This window comes from Primulina huaijiensis, chromosome 10 (assembly GCF_012295235.1).
Source record: "Primulina huaijiensis isolate GDHJ02 chromosome 10, ASM1229523v2, whole genome shotgun sequence".
Lineage (NCBI taxonomy): Eukaryota > Viridiplantae > Streptophyta > Magnoliopsida > Lamiales > Gesneriaceae > Primulina > Primulina huaijiensis.
Genome location: NC_133315.1, coordinates 4,272,652 through 4,291,776, shown reverse-complemented (window position 1 = coordinate 4,291,776; position 19,125 = coordinate 4,272,652). Strand labels below are relative to the sequence as shown.

Here is a 19,125-nt window from a genome sequence, read left to right as displayed (position 1 = left end):
GCCGGGTCGAGTGCTCCACCGGATCTGCTATCAATATATGAAGGGAATAAGAGTAAGGAGATATATCTCCGCAATATGGCTTCAGCTGTAATCTGCACACAAGGAGATGAACTCGTGAATGGGCGCCGGAAGGGTGTCCGGCGTGGTCACTCCGATGCTTAAGTCAGCAGGGTACTCAAGCGATAAAACCAATGTAGTCAAGTGATGACTGTGTTATTGGTGTGTAAAGGGGACAATAAATGAGAGTATTCAATGTGAGTTAATATCTGAATGTAGTGTAAATGCAAATAAAGAACCTGATATTTATAGTAGAGATTGCAATGATGACCTCGTTCCTTGCGCTGATCATTAATTATAATAGGGTAGCTGATTATACCCTATATTCTGACATGTCAAATCATATACTAGTCACATCCAGCCCATTTAATTTTGTCAATCATTTATGTTATTGTCAGAGATAGGTCGGCTGTGCATGCCCTACCAAGTTGACGTCATTAAATGCTTTACTCATATCGAGGTGACCGAGCAGAATGCTTCTCGGGCAATTATAGAAGAGCTCGGGCATTCCACGTCTTGGGGAAGTCATGTCCCGGGTGGTCCAATGGCTCGGCCCACTGGCTGATTGCTCACTTTGTGATTTCTCTAAGTTGTGCTCTCTTCGTCCCGAGCAGTTATATGACTTGGGTCCTTAACCCATCTTGTCATGCTATCGGCCTGAGAGCATCTCATCCTGACCCGGGCACTATTCATGAGTATGCTTCATGGCCCAGGAAGTCCCGGGGCCTATCCATGACCCGGGACGTCCCGGGGCATCATCACTCCCTCCTTAATTAATCGGGCTAGAGTTCACTCGCTGCCCCGATTGGTCTCGTGTGCCCGGTCAGGAAAATCGCCTTATCTTTCTGGGTTGATTGTAGTGTATTGACACGTGGATATTGCTGACGTGAGCCCTAAACTTCAATCTTATCCAAAACGTTTCGTGTTCCCGAGGATGATCGTCATGATATTCTGATACCTGTGCACGTATTTTCAGCTATCTGGTACAATTTCCAATACCCATTCTGACCGTTCATGCATTCAAACCTCTTCCCCCTATATATAACAACCCACCTATTTTTCCATCATCTTACCAAATTATTATCCAAGGAGTATAATGGCAGGCGCAAGTGGCTCAAAGGTTTCAGATATGACTGAGGCTTTCAAGGAATCTACTTTGGAGGCTCGAAAAGCTACTATGGAAGATGAAGTCTTCCATAAAATTCTTTGCTACTGGGAAGAGTTTCAGGGGCTGAAGTTTCTTTATGAAACGGGAGAAGCTACTACTCCCAGATTAGTAGCAAAAATGAAGAAATTTCGGGAATACTTGCACATATCCGAGTGGTAAGACATCTTTACTGATGGATATGTCTACCAGCTAATGCTTCGGAAAGAGAGGAAAATCCTCCATCAGATTGCTGATTCGGACAGCTTCCTCAAGACTTCCACCGGAATTTTAACCAGTTGGTTGAAAAAATGGGAGGCTGCTGTAGAAGAGGAATATTTTGATGTAATCCGTGCTAATTTTTGTTAGATGAATAATATAGGAAATATTTCTCCCAATTTGTCTCGGTCGTTTATTTTCCTGGTATCTTTAAATTTCATAAGTAGACGCATATATCATGAATTAAATAATTGAAAGCTAACTAACATCAGTCGAGAATTAATAACGGATAAACGATAAACCGGAATGTCGAGACCTCATATACCCTTGGCTTAGAATAAGGTGCCGGGACCTTAAATTTCCCGGGCTCAAATGTTCCGTTGGTTGGTGTTCTTGGGTAATCCACGTGATGTGGCTATGACGCATGCTTTAGCATTTATATTACCGAAAAATCGTTTCATATTCCGAGAATCCGATAAGTCTGACACATTGATATTCGTGCGCGTCCTTTCGTCTGCACGGCTCAACTTCCAAAATGCATCCTAATCGTTCATGCGTTCGTAGATCAACGGCTGTGATTAGCTCCCTCCTAATAAATGAGAGCGTTTTGATTGGTTTGAGACCTTCCAACTTCTTCAATATTAAATGTCACTTGCCTATAAATAAGATAGTAGAAACGAAAGGTGATAACATCAGTTCAAAATGTCGAGTTCAAATGATTCTAGTGCTTGCAGTAGTACAATCACTTAAGTGTTTCTAGTGCTTGCAGTAGTACAATCACTTTCGGTGGTACGCACGCTCAAGCACCGGGCGGAATACACCCCTATCTGGAGGGTTTAAAGAGGACTATTGAAGAATATATCTGCGTAAAGGTCATGTCTACCTGGTATAAGATTCAAGATATCAGTAATATGCACCAAAACGGTTTGGCCCTCACTCGTGCACAAAGAGCAGTGTCGAGGAAATACAGACGAGAGCTTGAAGTAGCTCGAGTTGCAGATCTGGCCACTGACCAAGTTCTGTTGCATGCGATGCTGTGGAATGAATGGCATCAGCTGAACAAGATCTCAACCGCCGAGTCCTTCACCAATCTTCACATTCAGGAATTGACTGATTGGATATCTGAGTGGCAAGATTATGTAGCCTTGAGAATAACAGATGTAAGACGGCATCGACAACTTCCTTAATAAAATTTTGATTACCTCATTTTTTTTTTTAATCTTCTGTAAACAAACTCATGTAAATCGAATAATATATAACTAACGAGTAAAATTGAAATTCCAGGACCTAATATTTCCTGAGCTTAAAATAAATTGCCGGGCCTCGAAGTTCTCGGGTTCAGAATAAAATGCCGGGGCCTAATATCGCCAAGGTTTATAAACAATATGCCGTGCTCTCACATTACCCGGGATGACAAATAAAATGCCGGGTTCTCACACCACCCGGGCTTACAAATAAGACGCCGGGCTCTCACACCACCCAGGCTTATAGATAAGATGCAGGGTTCTCACACCCCCCCGGGCTTATAGATAAGATGCCGTTCTGTATTCTCGGGTAATTAATATAGTGTTATAATGGCGCGTGCCCTACTGAAGCTGTCAGAATCTGTACGTATTCCGAGCATATAAATGATCATGACGCCTCGATTTATGCACCTGTCTTTTCAAATACCCCGCCTAATCAGGCCGCTTCAATTTTTGAGGTTAATCTGGTTCGTTCGATTTGTTTTAGATCAACGGTGTAGATTGATTCTTTCCCCTATATATAGTGGATGACTGATTTTTCAAAAACCATTTGCAAATTCAAACTCGTAGCGAAGCTCTGCCGGATTTCTCTCTCAAGCTTTTCCTACGCGCAAATTTTTATTCCGGCGATTTTCCAGTCTCTGTTCATCACCTTCGCTTCTCTTTCACCGTAAGTTCCTTCTCCCTTACTTTTATTTGAATCATGTCAAATTTCACTTCTTCTACTTCTGGCAAAAATGCCAAGGGCCGGTCAACGGATAACTCCCCAACCTCTTCCGAACACTCTATTCAAATCCCCATAGGCATCCCTATCGTTTCTTCCCGCCCCCTCAAAAAATCTAAAGCTTCTTCTTCCCGCCCCTCTGGCACCCAAGGCAAGGAGAAGGATAGGGTAGCAGAACCTCTATGGTTTTCTACAGTAACTTCCACCCTTCGTCCCGGGGCGGTTGAGGAAATTAGGTCCCTGGGATCAATCCCTTCTTCCCACAAATTAAAAATCCCCGAGCCTAATGATCACCCGGACACTCCTCCCCCGGGTTTTCAGACTTTTTTTGTAGAACAACTAAAAAATGGTCTTCGTTTTCCCATTCATCACTTTTTTGAGGGAATCGTCCGGTTCTTTGGGCTCCCGATCAATCATTTTCACCCTAACGCTTTTCGTATTATGGCTGCCACTTTTATTTTGTTTCGCATGAAATCCCTTCTAATCAACTCTTCTATTTTCCATTACTTTTATTCATGCCGATTTAGTGACGGGGTCTTCTCTTTTATGGCCCGGATGCATTATCGGTTCTTGACTGACATTCCTTCCTCTCTGAAGGGGTGGAAGACAAAATTTTTCTTTTTACAACTCCCCACTCTCCCAACCTGTGCGACGGGTTTTATTTCTTCTCTGCCCCCGCAGCCTGAACTCCCCAGAGATTTCAAACTTCTCCCCCCATTTACCCACACCTGGGATATTCTGGGAGGGCGATCTTATTTGTCCTCAGAGCTAATTGGGGGGAGCAACCTGGTCCACTATGGGATTGGGTCCCAGCCTGAAGACCCGGTAGATCGGATAATAGATGAATTTCGTCAAGATGGTCCTCAGGCTGGTAAATTACTCTTTAGTCTTCTTACTCTTTTTTTTTTGTATACTTACTTTTCTAACTTGTTTTCTCTTGATACAGCTGAAGAAGATATGATAAGGGCAAGCCTGGTTGAGGCGGCTGCCAAGAAGAAGGCCGAGCAGAAGAAAGCTCGGGCGGAAAAGAGTGCTCGAGAGGCTCAAGAGGAGGAGGAACGCCGGGTCGAAACAGAGACGAAGGCGCGGGAGGACACCACCTCCCAAGCTGTTGAGGAGGACCCGGCTCCCCTTAACCACAGGAAGAGGAAAACCGACACGGAACCGGTCGTGAAAACGGTGGTTCTGAAAGATGTATCCGAGGAGATCGTCAGGTCTCCTCCACTTACCAGGTCATCTACTGGCCCCACAGGTGGAAGGCCCTGGATCCTCCACAATATTTTTGGGGATGAGGTCAGCTCGGACCTTGTAAAAATGATCCAGGGCCTCTTACGTCCCGACGAGGCAGAACATCTTCGGGGGCTCCACCCTAATATGCTACTGTCCGATGGGGTTGCCCGGTCCTTCTCTGTAAGTTTTCTTTTCCTTAATTCTCTGATTTTATACCAACTTTCATATTATCTCTTCTAATCTTTCTTGGTTTCCAGGGCTTGCAGATGCTCATGTATGCTTACGAACGGGTAGCTCATGCGGCCAAGGGGGCCAATACTCAAGCCATCGCTGCCCGGGAGGCGCATGACAAACTTCAAGAGAAGATCGGCCGGCTGAATGAGCTTCATGAGCAAATTCTGGCACGGGAGAAGGCTGTTTGGCAGCAACAGATGGACTCGACCCGGGCAGAGACGCAGGCAGCAAGGGCGGAAGCGGAATTTTCTCGGGTTAGGGCTGAGGACTTTCAGGCTGCCGTTGAACTAATAAAGAAGACCCAGGAAGAACAAACGATTCGCTTCTTGAAGTCCCGAGAGTTCAAAAAGATGGTGGCCGATAAGGCTTTTCCTTACTTTGAACAGGGCTTCAACAAGTGCCTGGAACAATTTGAAGAGGCAGGCCTGGTTCCAGCCGACAGGGAGGATTTTCCTGATTTAGAAAAAGCTGCGATGTCTCTGCCAGAAGAAGAGGAAGAGCAGCAGGCCCCCCCCCCCCCCCGTAGATTAAATTCTATTTTTTTTTCGGCTTACGGGCATCTTGTAAATATTTTTTGCTTCGAATGAAATCTCCTTTTCTCGCATTTGATAATTGTTTCCAATAATATCAATAAGTGGGGCTTAAGCCCTTAAGTTGCATAAGTAATAGATCTTGATAAATATGCAGGGTGTGAATCCCAGGATAAGGTACAAGCCCCTAGGCTTCGATATAACCGGGGTTCGGGTCCACCGGACCAGGGTACGGGTTCCTGGATTTAGGATATAACCGGGGTACGGGTCCATCGGTCCAGGGTACGGATCCCTGGACTTAGGATATAACCGGGGTACGAGTCCACCGGGCTAGGGTACGGGTCCCTGGACTTAGGATATAACCGGGGTACGGGTCCATAGGGCCAGGGTACGGGTCCCTGGACTGAGGATATTACCGGGGTACGGGTCCACCGGGCCAGGGTACGGGTCCGTGGACTTTAGTAGACATTTCCTTAAACAATTTCTTTGATGAAGAAACAACAGATACACGGTTCTTTTAAACGTAATATTTCTTTAAATGAAAAGCATTCCATGGCCTTTTAAGAACGTGTCCTTGAGAATCTTCGAGATAATAAGATGCTCCTGAACTAACTCTCTGAATTATTTTGAAGGGTCCTTCCCACCTTGCTTCTAATTTTCCCACATCACCTACCGACTTGATCTTTTTCATAACCAGGTCCCCAACCTGAAAATTTCGTGGCCGAACATGCTTGTTGTAGGACTTCATCACCCGGCCGCGATAAACTTCCATTCGAATGGCTGCCCGATCTCTTTTTTCTTCCACTAAATCAAGTTCAATGGCCCGGGACTGATCATTATTGCTCGGATAAGATTCTATCCGAATAGAAGATTGCCCAATCTCCACGGGTAGGACTGCTTATGAACCATAGACAAGGCTGTAGGGTGTTTCTCGGGTAGATGATCGAGGCGTAGTTCGGTATGCCCATAAGATACTCGGTAATTCTTCCACCCAATCTTTACCCTTCCCATGGAGTCGTGCCTTCAATACTTGCACAATAATCCTGTTAGTCACTTCAGTCTGGCCATTAGCCTGAGGGTAAGCTACTGAAGTGAAAGATTGAATAATCTTCATTTCGTGACACCAGTAGGTGATTTTCTTCCCCTGGAATTGCCTCCCATTATCTGAAATTAATCTCCTCGGGATGCCATATCTGCAAACAATACTCTTCCAAAGAAATTTCATGACTTCATCCTCGGTAATCTTGGTTAATGGCTCGACCTCTACCAACTTGGAGAAATAATCCACAGCCACAAGAAGGAATTTTTTCTGTGCTCGGGCTATGGGGAAAGGACCCACGATATCCAAACCCCATTGGTGAAAAAGGCATGATGCGGAGATTGGTTGCATACTTGTAGCTGGGCGATGATGAAAATTAGAATGGTGTTGACAACCCTGACATTTTTGAACAAGTCGGGCAGCATCTTGATTCATCCGAGGCCACCAGAACCCAACCAATATAGCTTTCCGAGACAGAGCTGTTCCACCGAGGAATTTGCTCGATACTCCAGTCGATTAGAGACGCTGCCCGGGCAGTGATGAGCCCTAAATATTTGAGCATTTTTTCATTCTTGGCCTCATACATTCCTTTGATCTGCTGTGTAACCAAATGGGAGTCAGAATAAATGATGACCCGGGAAGCACCTACTTCCCGGACAGCCTGTAACCCTGCCAAAACAGCCTTATACTCTGCTTCGTTATTGGTGACCCTGGAATCAATCCTCAAAGCCAGCTTGATGTTCTCTTCTGATGGGGCAATTAGGACCACCCCGACTCCACATCCTGATAAATTTGAGGCACCATCAACAAACACTCTCCATACCTCTTCTTCCACCGGTTGAATCATTTCAATTAAGAAGTCTGTTAATGCTTGAGCTTTTATAGTAGCTCGGGGTTTGTATTCAATGTCATACTCCCCAAGCTCCATAGTCCATTTAACCATTCTTCCAGAGACTTCGGCGTGAGTCATGATCCTTCCGAGTGGAGAGTTGGTAAGGACCACGATGGGATGTGAGAGAAAATAAGGTCTCAGCTTCCGAGCGGTCATTACCAGGGCCAATGCTATTTTTTCTAACTCACTGTATTTTAATTCTGCTCCTCAAAGGGCGTGATTGACATAATATATTGGTTTCTGATCGACTCCTTCTTCCTTGACAAGCACAGAACTAACAGCGAACTCAGTGGCGGAGAGATAGACCCACAACTTTTCTCCGAGCTCGGGCTTGGCCAAAATAGGCAATTCAGCCAGATCTCTCTTCAAGTCTTGAAAAGCTTGTTCACATCTATCGTCCCAGCCAAACTTTTGTGCTTTTCTTAGGACCTGGAAAAATGGATAACTCCGATGGGCAGATCGGGAGATGAAGCGTGACAAGGCAGCAATCTTCTCGATTAATTTTTGCACATCTCGAACAGATTGAGGAGAAGGCATGTCCATTATTGCTTTGATTTTTTCAGGGTTGACTTCGATTCCCCTGTCAGTTACGAAGAAATCCAAAAATTTACCACTCCTGACCCCGAATACACATTTGCCCGGGTTGAGCTTTATTCCGTACTACTTTAAAGTGGTAAAGGTCTCAGCCAAGTCATCAATAAAGTTGGAGATTTCCCGGGACTTGATTAGAATGTCATCCACATACACCTCAATATTCCTACTTATTTGCTTTTGGAAGACTAGATTCATCAAGCGTTGGTACGTAGCCCCTGCATTCTTCAATCCAAAAGGCATAACAACATAGCAGAAGGTGCCCCCAGAGGTGATAAAACTGGCTTTATCTTGATTTTCCAGAGCTAAGGGGATTTGATGATACCCCTGATATGCATCCAGAAAGCTTAATAACTCGCAACCAGAGGTAGAATCTACCAGCTGATCAATCCGGGGGAGTGGATAACAGTCTTTCGGACAGGCTTTATTCAGGTCCCTGAAATCAACGCACATTCTCCACTTCCCAGCGGATTTTGGGACGAGCACCACATTTGATAGCCAGGTAGGGAACTGGACTTCCCTGATATGTCCGGCCTTCAGCAACTCTCCCACTTGCTCTTCAATCACTTTATCTTTTTCAGGGCCAAAATGCCTCTTCTTTTGCTTTACGGGCCAGGATCCCGGGAGGATATTCAATTTATGCTCGGCCACTTGGGGCGAGATCCCGGTCAGTTCCTGTTGAGACCAAGCGAAAACACCAATGTTAGTTTTTATACAATTTAAGAGATTTACCCGGGTGGACGCGCAGATGTCTCAGGCCACCCGGACGTGTTTTCCCGGTTAAATTTCCACCACCTCTTGCTCATCTTCTGCAACAAAATGCACTTCTCCATCCTTGGCCCCTTCTTGATACTCTTTCTCCTTCCCTTCCATCCTTGCCTTCTTTTGATCTACTCGGACCGTCTCTCCATAACATTTCCGAGAAGAAGGTTGGTCCCCCTTGACTTCCCCAACCTGTCCTCGCACTGGGAATTTGATTTTCTGGTGATAAGTGGAGGCCACGGCTCTCATCTCGTTCATGGCCGGCCTTGCCAATATAATATTGTACGAAGAGGGGGCATCCACTATTGTAAAAATAGTCATCACAGTCTTCCTCAGATCTCCAGTGCCCAGGGTCAAGGGTAGAATGATTTCCCCCTCAGGGTATACAGCATGCCCAGCAAAACCAAACAAGACATTCTCAACCGCCTCTAGTTGATATTCATGCAAATCCATTTGGATCAGGGCTTCCTTAAATATGACATTAACAGAACTGCCATTGTCGACAAATACCCTCAACACGTCATAATTAGCCACTCGGGCCTGAATAACAAGAGCATCATTGTGGGGTAAACTAACTCCTCTGAGGTCCTCTGGTCCACAGCTTATGACTGGCTCGTCTCTCTTCCTCTCATCGACCTCCAGGCATTCTCTCCTGCTTCTGGCTTTCCGAGCCCGGTTGGAGTCGCCATCGGTGGATCCTCCCGAAATCATTTTTATTACTCCTCGGCTCGGGGAAGGGTCTCTTTTCTCTTGTGTGTTTTTCTTCTCCCGGGAGCTTCCTTCTGCTTTTCTACTTCTACTCGGGATATCCGCCGATTTTTTGGGAGCTTTAAATCCGGGGCGACGATATACCCAAGGTGGTGATCTAGGTTCATCCCGGGTGGGATGAGATTCCGGTTCAGAGTGCTTCTTGAATTCTTTTCTTAGAGTTCGGCATTCATTTGTGCTGTGAGAACACTCTTTATGAAGGGTACAATACCCTTTCCGTTCTGGTCTCGGTGTCCTGGCTACTGGTCCGGGAGGCGAGACTACATCCGAGCTGCATTCTTGAATCTCTCGTTCCCGGGAAATTCTCAAAGGTACATGAGATAAAGGTCCCTGACCACTTTTCTTGGGAGCTCTTTAATCAGGCTTGGCTACCCGGTCTCCTCTGGCTCTCTTCAAAGCCTCCCTCTTTTGGTTCTGCGCCTCTTCCATATTAATGTATTTCTCTGCACGGGACAAGAGATCTTCAAAATTCCCGGGCAATTTCTTAGTTAAGGATCGGAAAAAATCCCCTTCCCACAGCCCTTGCATGAACGCTGTAGTCTTCGTCTCGGGTGCACAGGCCGGCACATCCAGGGCCACTCGGTTGAATCTTTTGAGATATGCCCTTAGGGTTTCATCTTGCCTTTGCTTTACCTCAAATAGACTGAAAGCAGTCTTCTTGTACTTCTTGCTGCTGCTAAATTGATGCAAGAATACTTTTTGGAAATCTTCAAAAAATTGATACTCTGTGGCACCAGCCCTTCAAACCATCTTTGTGCAGAGTCGACGAGGGTGGTGAGGAACACTTTACATTTGATTTGGTCCCCGTAGCAATGCAGCATAGCCATGTTTTTGAAGCGAGCAAGGTGCTCCTCAGGATCAGAACTCCCATCATAGTCCTTGATCTTGGCTGACTTGAAATGTCCATGTAATGGTTCCCGGATGATAATATTAGAGAATGGGCAACCCTTAACAACTGGAGCACTGCTCTTAGAACCAACCTGCCCTTCTAATACTCTTACTTTTTTCCTCAACTCCTCCAATTCTTCCGCAACAGTGGGGGACTTAGAACCTGCACTTGACTCCCTCTCATCTTCCCTTCTCTCCTCCTCCTGTGGCTGCTCATGTTGTTCAGGTTGGCTAGAATGATGGGTGGTGGCTTGGTTTTCCATGGCTGTCTTGACAGCATCAGTCACAATTTTGGTCAACTCAGCAGGTGTCAAATGGATAGTAGGCTGAGGGCCATTGGGTGGAGGATCTCCTGCACCGGAGAGATGGATATTGTCATCCTCCTGAACTCGGGAAGTGTCCTGGTGGGCTCTCCTAGTAGGTGCCATATCAACGCCTTAAAACTCAAATTCCCACAGACGGCGCCAATGATGCGATCCGGGTGAAATGGACGAGCCGGGTCGAGTGCTCCACCGGATCTGCTATCAATATATGAAGGGAATAAGATTAAGGAGATATATCTCCGCAATATGGCTTCAGCTGTAACCTGCACACAAGGAAATGAACTCGTGAATGGGCGCCGGAAGGGTGTCCGGCGTGGTCACTCCGATGNGATGTATTTATTGTATTTATTATTTTCTAACTGAATTTTTGCATTATTTATCATAACAAAAGGACCCATTTTTAAATTTCTGCTTCAGGTCTGATCGAACATAGGCAGAGCTCCTACTGAAGTATAATATTTGTTTTGTTTGGTAAATAAAGTTTTGAGGTTTGGTAATGAGAAGAGAAGAGCGTGGATGCCACAAATCCAATACCCCCACCGACCTTCTCCTTTCACCAGAAGTTTCTATTTTCTTCGGGAACTTAAACAACTGATTATATCCATCATACACACCCAGGCAGCGTCCCCCTTGTTCAGTAGACGGCATTCCCCCAAAAACTTCACATTTTAAAGAAAAGACACGTAACAACAAATCGTGGTTATTCAGAATAAAATGTAAAATAAAAGAACAAGAGGAATTCTCGAACTGATACCGTAGCAGTCCAGTACCACATGCTGTAATTGCATTAAAATACTAAGTGAGGCTAATTCTTAGGATGCACTGTATCAGGGAAACAAGAAGAAGGTGGTAAGGTTAGTAGGACTGAAATTGACTGACATGTTTCTGAAAACATTAGGCTCATATCTCTACATGCAATGAAAAACTAAGGGTACATGATTCTTGAAGTTCTGGATGATGATAAAATCAGATCCATTTCTGTTGAATCAAAAGGTTTCTAGTCAACCGGAACAAGTTACAGGCACTGAAATCCGATTTCGACGTGGCTCAGAGAAAATGATAATCGAGGAATTTGTTGAACAAATACTTTCTAAGTATAGAAAACAAATGAACTTAACTCAAATTAATGGTTGTAACAGTTCACTAAAAAATGTATTGATGATACTATGCTAATTAGTAGTGTCAAATTTGAGGAGACTATTTTTACAGGTGAAAGGAAGATTGATTATCATCGAGAGATTCATCTACCGGAATCAATAGGATAACAACCACTGCCGGACTTTCAAAAAATTATCATACCAGTTGATTATGAAAATGAAAAACTACGAGATTAACAAAAATATGGTTGATAGTCGATTTTGTTCAATCCAAGATCGAAACTATATTCTCCATCTTCGAAGATGTTTATTAGTACGTTGTACTCAAAAAAATATCCTCATAATTACTCTTAGAGTGTGTTTAGTTGAGTGAATTAAACAAGGATAGATTAATAGTCAAACATTTATCCAATGTTTGGTTAAAATTTTAAGATGTTTTAATAATCATTTNACTGTGCATGCCCTACCAAGTTGACGCCATTAAATGCTTTACTCATATCGAGGTGACTGAGCAGAATGCTTCTCGGGCAATTATAGAAGAGCTCGGGCATTCCACGTCTTGGGGAAGTCATGTCCCGGGTGGTCCAATGGCTCGGCTCACTGACTGATTGCTCACTTTGTGATTTCTCTAAGTTGTGCTCTCTTCGTCCCGAGCAGTTATATGACCCGGGTCCTTAACCCATCTTGTCATGCTATCGGCCTGAGAACATCCCATCCTGACCTAGGCACTATTCATGAGTATGCTTCATGGCCCAGGAAGTCCCGGGGCCTATCCATGACCCGGGACGTCCCAGGGCATCAATGATATTTAATATAATGTTTGATTTGATTGATTATTTTGATTAAATTTGAGATAATGTGATATTATCATTTTGTATTTTTGAAAATATTAATAAAATATTTATAATATTATTTATTAAGGGTAATATTGTAATTTCAATTCAATGATTTGATTGATGTGAGATAAACGATTGATGATTTGATCGATGTAAGATAAATGATTGATAGATGGATAAATAACATAGTGCACCAAATATGAGATTAGATTGGATAAAAAAATGGATAAATAATATAGCGAATCAAACAATATCTAATAAAACTGGTACTCAACATACATTAAATAACTAGACCATGATGATACATATATATGTATATGATATCATATTTAATTATATTAATACCACAAGTAGTCTTGATTGTACCACATTTTACCATATTAGTACTACATAACAATGGAAATTATATTGAACATAAGTGAAATAACCAATACGATATCATATTTTAACTATATTTGTATTTCAAAGAATCTTAATTTTACCACATGAGTTTACCATATTAGTATTAAGTAACAATACAATCGGTGCCGAAAATACGTGTACGAACAAAGACTATGATATAACACATATATGCATATGATGTGTCCTATTCTAACTATAGTAGTACTACAAGTAGTCTTATGTTTTAGTGACTTATTTATTCTTAATGACCATAATAAATGTTTTATATATTTGAGGGTGTGTTTGGTTGAGTGGATTAAACAAGGATAGATTAATAGTCAAACACTTATCCAATGTTTGGTTAAAATTTTAAGATGTTTTAATAATCATTTTGACCTAGTTTAAGATCCAATTTTATGGATAACTATTTGATTATTAATCTAACAAATCAAGTGAAATACACTATCAAAACTCAATAAATTACATTTTCTCCTCTTATTTCTTAGAGTGTTAAGTTATTTATTGAATAAAAAATTTATTTTAGAGTGTTGTACGTNTAAATTACATTTTTCTCATCTTATTTCTTAGAGTACTAAGTTATTTATTGAATAAAAAGTTTATTTTAGAGTGTTGTAACTTAGATGTCGATCCTGATATTTAATATATATCATTATTATTTAATTNAATACACTATCAAAACTCAATAAATTACATTTTCTCCTCTTATTTCTTAGAGTGTTAAGTTATTTATTGAATAAAAAGTTTATTTTAGAGTGTTGTATGTTAGATGTCGATCATGATATTTAATATATATCATTATTATTTAATTTGATTTAAATTTTAAAAAATATAAAGATATATTTTTATTTTGAAAAAATAATTTATTTGTATATATTTTAATAAAATAATAAAAACTAAATTTTAATATTGGTTGTGCTTATCAATAATGTTTTTATTTTTATTATATTTAATTTTATGATATTTACACTTATTAATTCAAGATTGATACTATCTTTATTATTAACATTATTATTATTATTATCTAATATTATGTATTGCTTCCAGATATGTACAACAAATAAGTAAACTTAGCAAGTGTATAATCGTAAATTTATTAATATTTAAAAGCTAATCATATATTGAAAATGTTGAACCAAACAATCTTAATAGTATCTGATATCTCGAGATGATCCGGGTCATGGATAATGCCCGGGTCAGGAAGGATGGTTATTCATGAGATGTAGATAAGCCGGGGCATTGGAATAGGTCGGCAAGGAATCCCGGGCCTTGGATGACCCAGGACGATGTAGGGACGAGCTTGATAGGGATTTTCCAAAGAAAAGTTCATTAAAAGGCCGGGTCATTGGGACATTCGGGATAAAATTCCCCGGGTTATTGGGTACCCGGGCTATCATGTAATCTCCTGAAATGCATTCTATCCGGGCCACTTCGAAATGAGTGTTGCATTTAATTACGCTGACAAAGCACGGTGTGTGCGGCCGACCTATCTCTGACACCAATGCAAGTGGTTGACAAAATCAGATGCGCTGGATGTGACTAGTATGAGATTTGACATGTCAGAACAATATGGTATAATCAGCCGCCTTACTATAATTACTGATCAGCACAATGAACGAGGTCATCATTACATTCTCCTACTATAAATACTAGGTTCCTTCTTTGCATTTATTCATCTATTTAGATATTGAATGCACACATTTATTGTTCATTTACTACTCGCCTTCCACACCAATTTCACAACCATCACTTGGTTACATTGGTTTAAATATTGAGTCTCTCACTGACTTAAGAATCGGAGTGGTCACACCGGACACCCCTCCGACGCCCATTCACGTGGTTACTTTCTTGTTCGCAGATCCTCTTGGCTATTCAAGGGAGGACAGTTTCTAATTCGAACATCTTTGCTCTTATTTCCCTCATCATACTAATAGCAGATCTGGTAGAGCACCCGACCCGGCTCATCCATTTCACCCGAATCGCATCAGTATCACATAAATGTTTGATTAATAATATATCAATCTTGTTATTTATAGCATAATCAATCATTTATTTATCTAATCACTTGTGCCAAAAATACCCTGAATGTATAAATATATGTTTGAGCTAGTTATATGTATAAATATATTTATTAATTCAAATTATTTTCTACGTAATAATTTTAAATTAAAAATAACGAAAACTGATTGTAGTTCCATTTAAATTTACTTTTTAATAATTTATCATAAATTTATTCTAAGAAATAAAAAATTAAAATTATATTATTGTAATTTTTTATTTTATCATACTGTTTCTTGATTTTGAGGGAAAACTTCTAATTTTCATCACATGTTTATATCTCAGAGATTCCTGGTTTGTTAGATTGTCAATTTTGATTTGTATTTTTCCTCTTACTTTGTTGGCAATTCACTTTGTAATTTTAATCATTTTCTTCTTTGGAGTGTTTATGTAATAAAGGACACATCATCATCACAACGAAAATATACAAAAGCATCCGAAAGGGCAAAAAAACTAAGTGGGTGATTCAATGTGAGAGAATGAATTATTATCAAATAGACTTTAAAACTTAAAAGATATTAATTTAGATTTTTAGGTCATGATTATATATTAAATTGAAATAAAGTATGAATGAAATCAATTTTGAAAATTTACTAAGATGAGAATAGAATGATAATTTTATTTTATTCCAATATTTAATAACGAAAGATATAAAAAAGGAACGAAATAAAATTATTTTTAATAATAAAATCATTATTTAACTAAAAATTGTAGATAATAGCTACTAAAAAAGTATTCATCGTCATATTAATTACTATAAATTATCGTTATTCTTATCAAAAAGCTTTAGTAAAAATATTTCCCTAGTTGCATATAGCATGCCACTATTAATACTCAAAGTTAAATCACATCGTTATCGAATTCATATATAACTCTCGATATACCAATTGTTGCAGATTCGATTGGGATATATGAGTTCGGTATGCGGCTCATGGTTTCTATCTTTTCATTAATCTTAGGGCACATAAACTTGGATAGACTCACACCATGAAACATTGGGAGATATCCTCTCTAGGACTCCTCCATAGAGAATCTACTCAATATGATTTCGATATATGTGGATTGGGTGAGCCATAGCATCCTCTTTGATCTATGCCTATGGATATGTATTAAAGGATATGTATTTTTAATACATATGATTCTTCACCCATATCATGCATCGAGAATTTACTAGCTAACCATATTTTAGTTGGCTGCAAAATCCCTACATCATTCTCAATGAATAGTATGTCATCAACGTAAAGTACCAGGAATGTCACTGCACTTCCACTAACTTTCTTGTGTACACAAGGTTTCTCAGGATTCTTGGCAAAATCAAACTCTTTGACAATGTTGTCAAATCTGAGGGTCTAGCTCCTTGATGCACGTTTGAGTCCACAAATGGATCTCTAATAAAACGACCTCTACTTTTTGACTTTGGAGTTCTACTAAAATTTTTTTTCCATAGCATAAACTCGAAACCAACAATTTAAAATAACTTTAACACTACCATAAATCAAAATAATTTAACAATTCAAATCTCGAGTGCATAAATCGTTAAAATCATTAATTACTAAAATTCATTTCTATCTTTAACATGATCAAAATTAACTTCAAAATAAAACATTAAATCTCTAATAAAATTCTTAACAAAAATCTTTAAATCTTTTAACTATCAAGCTAATGCGGAAATAAATGTCCATCGGGGGTGTACTGCTCGACTCGATTCATTCAAACGTAAGCGCCTTCATCAATAAAATCATCACCTGCAACATTCAAACCTTGTGAGTCTAATGACTCGGTACGTTCTAAACATAAGTAGCAGGTAATACATATACAATCACATGCATTAAAATTATACTTTTATTTAAAATAATTTTTGAACATAAATAAACTATTTTAAAATAATTTTCAGCATATATAAATCATATATCATAAAATTGTAAAATCGTAAAGCTTTCAATTCTTTATCATTTTGGGTGAAGTTTGATTCTTGAAAGTGACTAGCTTTTATCCTCTGGTCGACTGATCAGTCTTCAGCTCCACATGGCCCATGGGGACGGGCACTAGGCACCGCCGTGAAAATACGATCATCGGGCTCTCTCTGGGGCCTTCTCCCATAGACGGGCTCTTTCTGGGACCTTCTCCCGTAAATGGGCTTCCTCTGGGCCTTTTCTCTCACGACAAATAGCATTTTAACAGTAAAAATTGCACTTTCTTAAAACTGATCTCTCACATATCATATATCATTTGTCACAGTCAATTCACATCCCTCAANGGATCTCCCACATATCATATATCATTTGTGACAGTCAATTCACATCCCTCAAAATTTTTTTCCTTTTCTTTTAAAAGCATAAAATATTATAACTTTCCAAAAAATAGCATTTTAACAGTAAAAATTGCACAGCTTTAACATAAATCATAAAATATCATATTTTCATCTAAATCGTCATTTTAAATCATTTAACATGCGTTAGGATCCTTCGGAACGATACCAAGCTTTTACGTATAACCCAAGTGTAAAATGACCGTTTTGCCCCTAGGCGTAAAATTTCTCGATTTTATCTTTTTCTTACTTTTAATGACATGAGCTTATCCCAAATAATTATTTAAGTTTAAATCTATTTTTTCATAATTTTATTCAGCTTAATGGAGGCTTTTCATTTAATTCTTTAATTAATAATTCGTGAGGCGTTAAATTCCCGAATAAATTCAAAACTTAATATTTTCTTCTCAAACTTTAAACATAGACTTTTTATTGCCTAAACTACCTTTGTGAGCCATGAACCACCCCCGTGGACCCATGGTTGGAAAATTTGTTCTTTCAAACTCGAATTTGACCCATTATCAAGACCCTCGAGCCATGGCCGAGCCACCTCAAGCCAACCCATCTAGGCACCCTCCTGACCAACCCTGACTCTTAGAACCAGACCCTAGCTTGCGCACGAGCCCTGCAACAAGGACACAAAATCTGCTCGTGCGAGGCTTCTCACGCCCAAGACTCTTAGTGACCCTAGGACTCTCTTGCTCGAGCAACCACCTAGCCCACCTGACCCTCACCGACCCTGGATCACGCCCGGACCCAACCAAGTCCAGCCCAAGCCCCTGGACCCACGCTGCAAGCCTCTTGAATCAAGAACAGCAGTCGCGCGCTTGAAGCTCTTCCACGCTGCGGTCGAGCCAGCAACGAACCAAACCGCACCATCCCCTGTCCCAACCCTTGACCATCTTCCTTAGACCATAAAGGACCAACCCTGAGCCGCCCAGCCCTAGCAACGAGCCCCCTTGGCCACTGCTTCCCTTGCACGATCATGGGGAGGAGTCCCTCAACGCGTGGAATCTTCCCCAGCATATGACTCGAGCCCTAGCTCTCCTAGGACCTAACCATGACCAGCCCACCCACCTATCCGAGCCCCGCCAAACAACGCAAGCTAGTCGTCCCTTGAATCAAGCCAACATGTAGCAAACCCTAGGTTCTTCTAGCAACTCACGTGTAGCCTCTTGCTTATTGTCCAGACCTCGTTTATTCACTTTTATGACTCTTTTCCGTCCCTTAAACCCAAATTATGGGCAGCGTGTCCGTTGGATTTATAACGTTTTTCATATAAGCTTAAAACATTGAAACTTTTTGAAAATATTTGACAAAACTTTAAACCATCGAACATAAATATTTTTCATGCAAAAACAATTGAAACATGCATATTATGATTTGAATGATGCGTAAAAGGTTTAGAAAACGTGCCTTTGCATTTTAGAACGCTCGAATAAACGATCGTCGGTGAGGAAGGATGAATGTGCGACGAAGACATCTAGCTTTTCTTCCCTCTTATTTTTCAAAAATATTAGAGTGCATTGTGTGTGATTTTTGGCTGCAATATGGTGCTTGAGAAGCCTAGGTATCTTATTTATAGATTTTAATTTGAAAGTTAATGGACTTTGGTTTTGGGCCTCTAAGTATATGAGCAATTGAGCCTAATCAATTTGGTTAAATTGGGCCCAATAACTCTTATTTAATTAAAACATAAAAGTTTATAAAATTTATTTTTCAAAAATAATATTTTTGATCTTTTAAAAACTCATTGTTTGCCTAAAACAAGCTTCCCGAGAA

General features: G+C 40.5%; 1 protein-coding gene across 1 annotated transcript; it reads right to left on the bottom strand.

The window, feature by feature from the left end:
* Positions 1–6,797: 6,797 nt before the first annotated feature.
* Positions 6,798–7,469, bottom strand: LOC140986621 (uncharacterized). The gene has a single exon (XM_073454926.1). The coding sequence runs from the start codon at positions 7,467–7,469 to the stop codon at positions 6,798–6,800; it is 672 nt and encodes a 223-aa protein (XP_073311027.1).
* Positions 7,470–19,125: the final 11,656 nt, after the last annotated feature.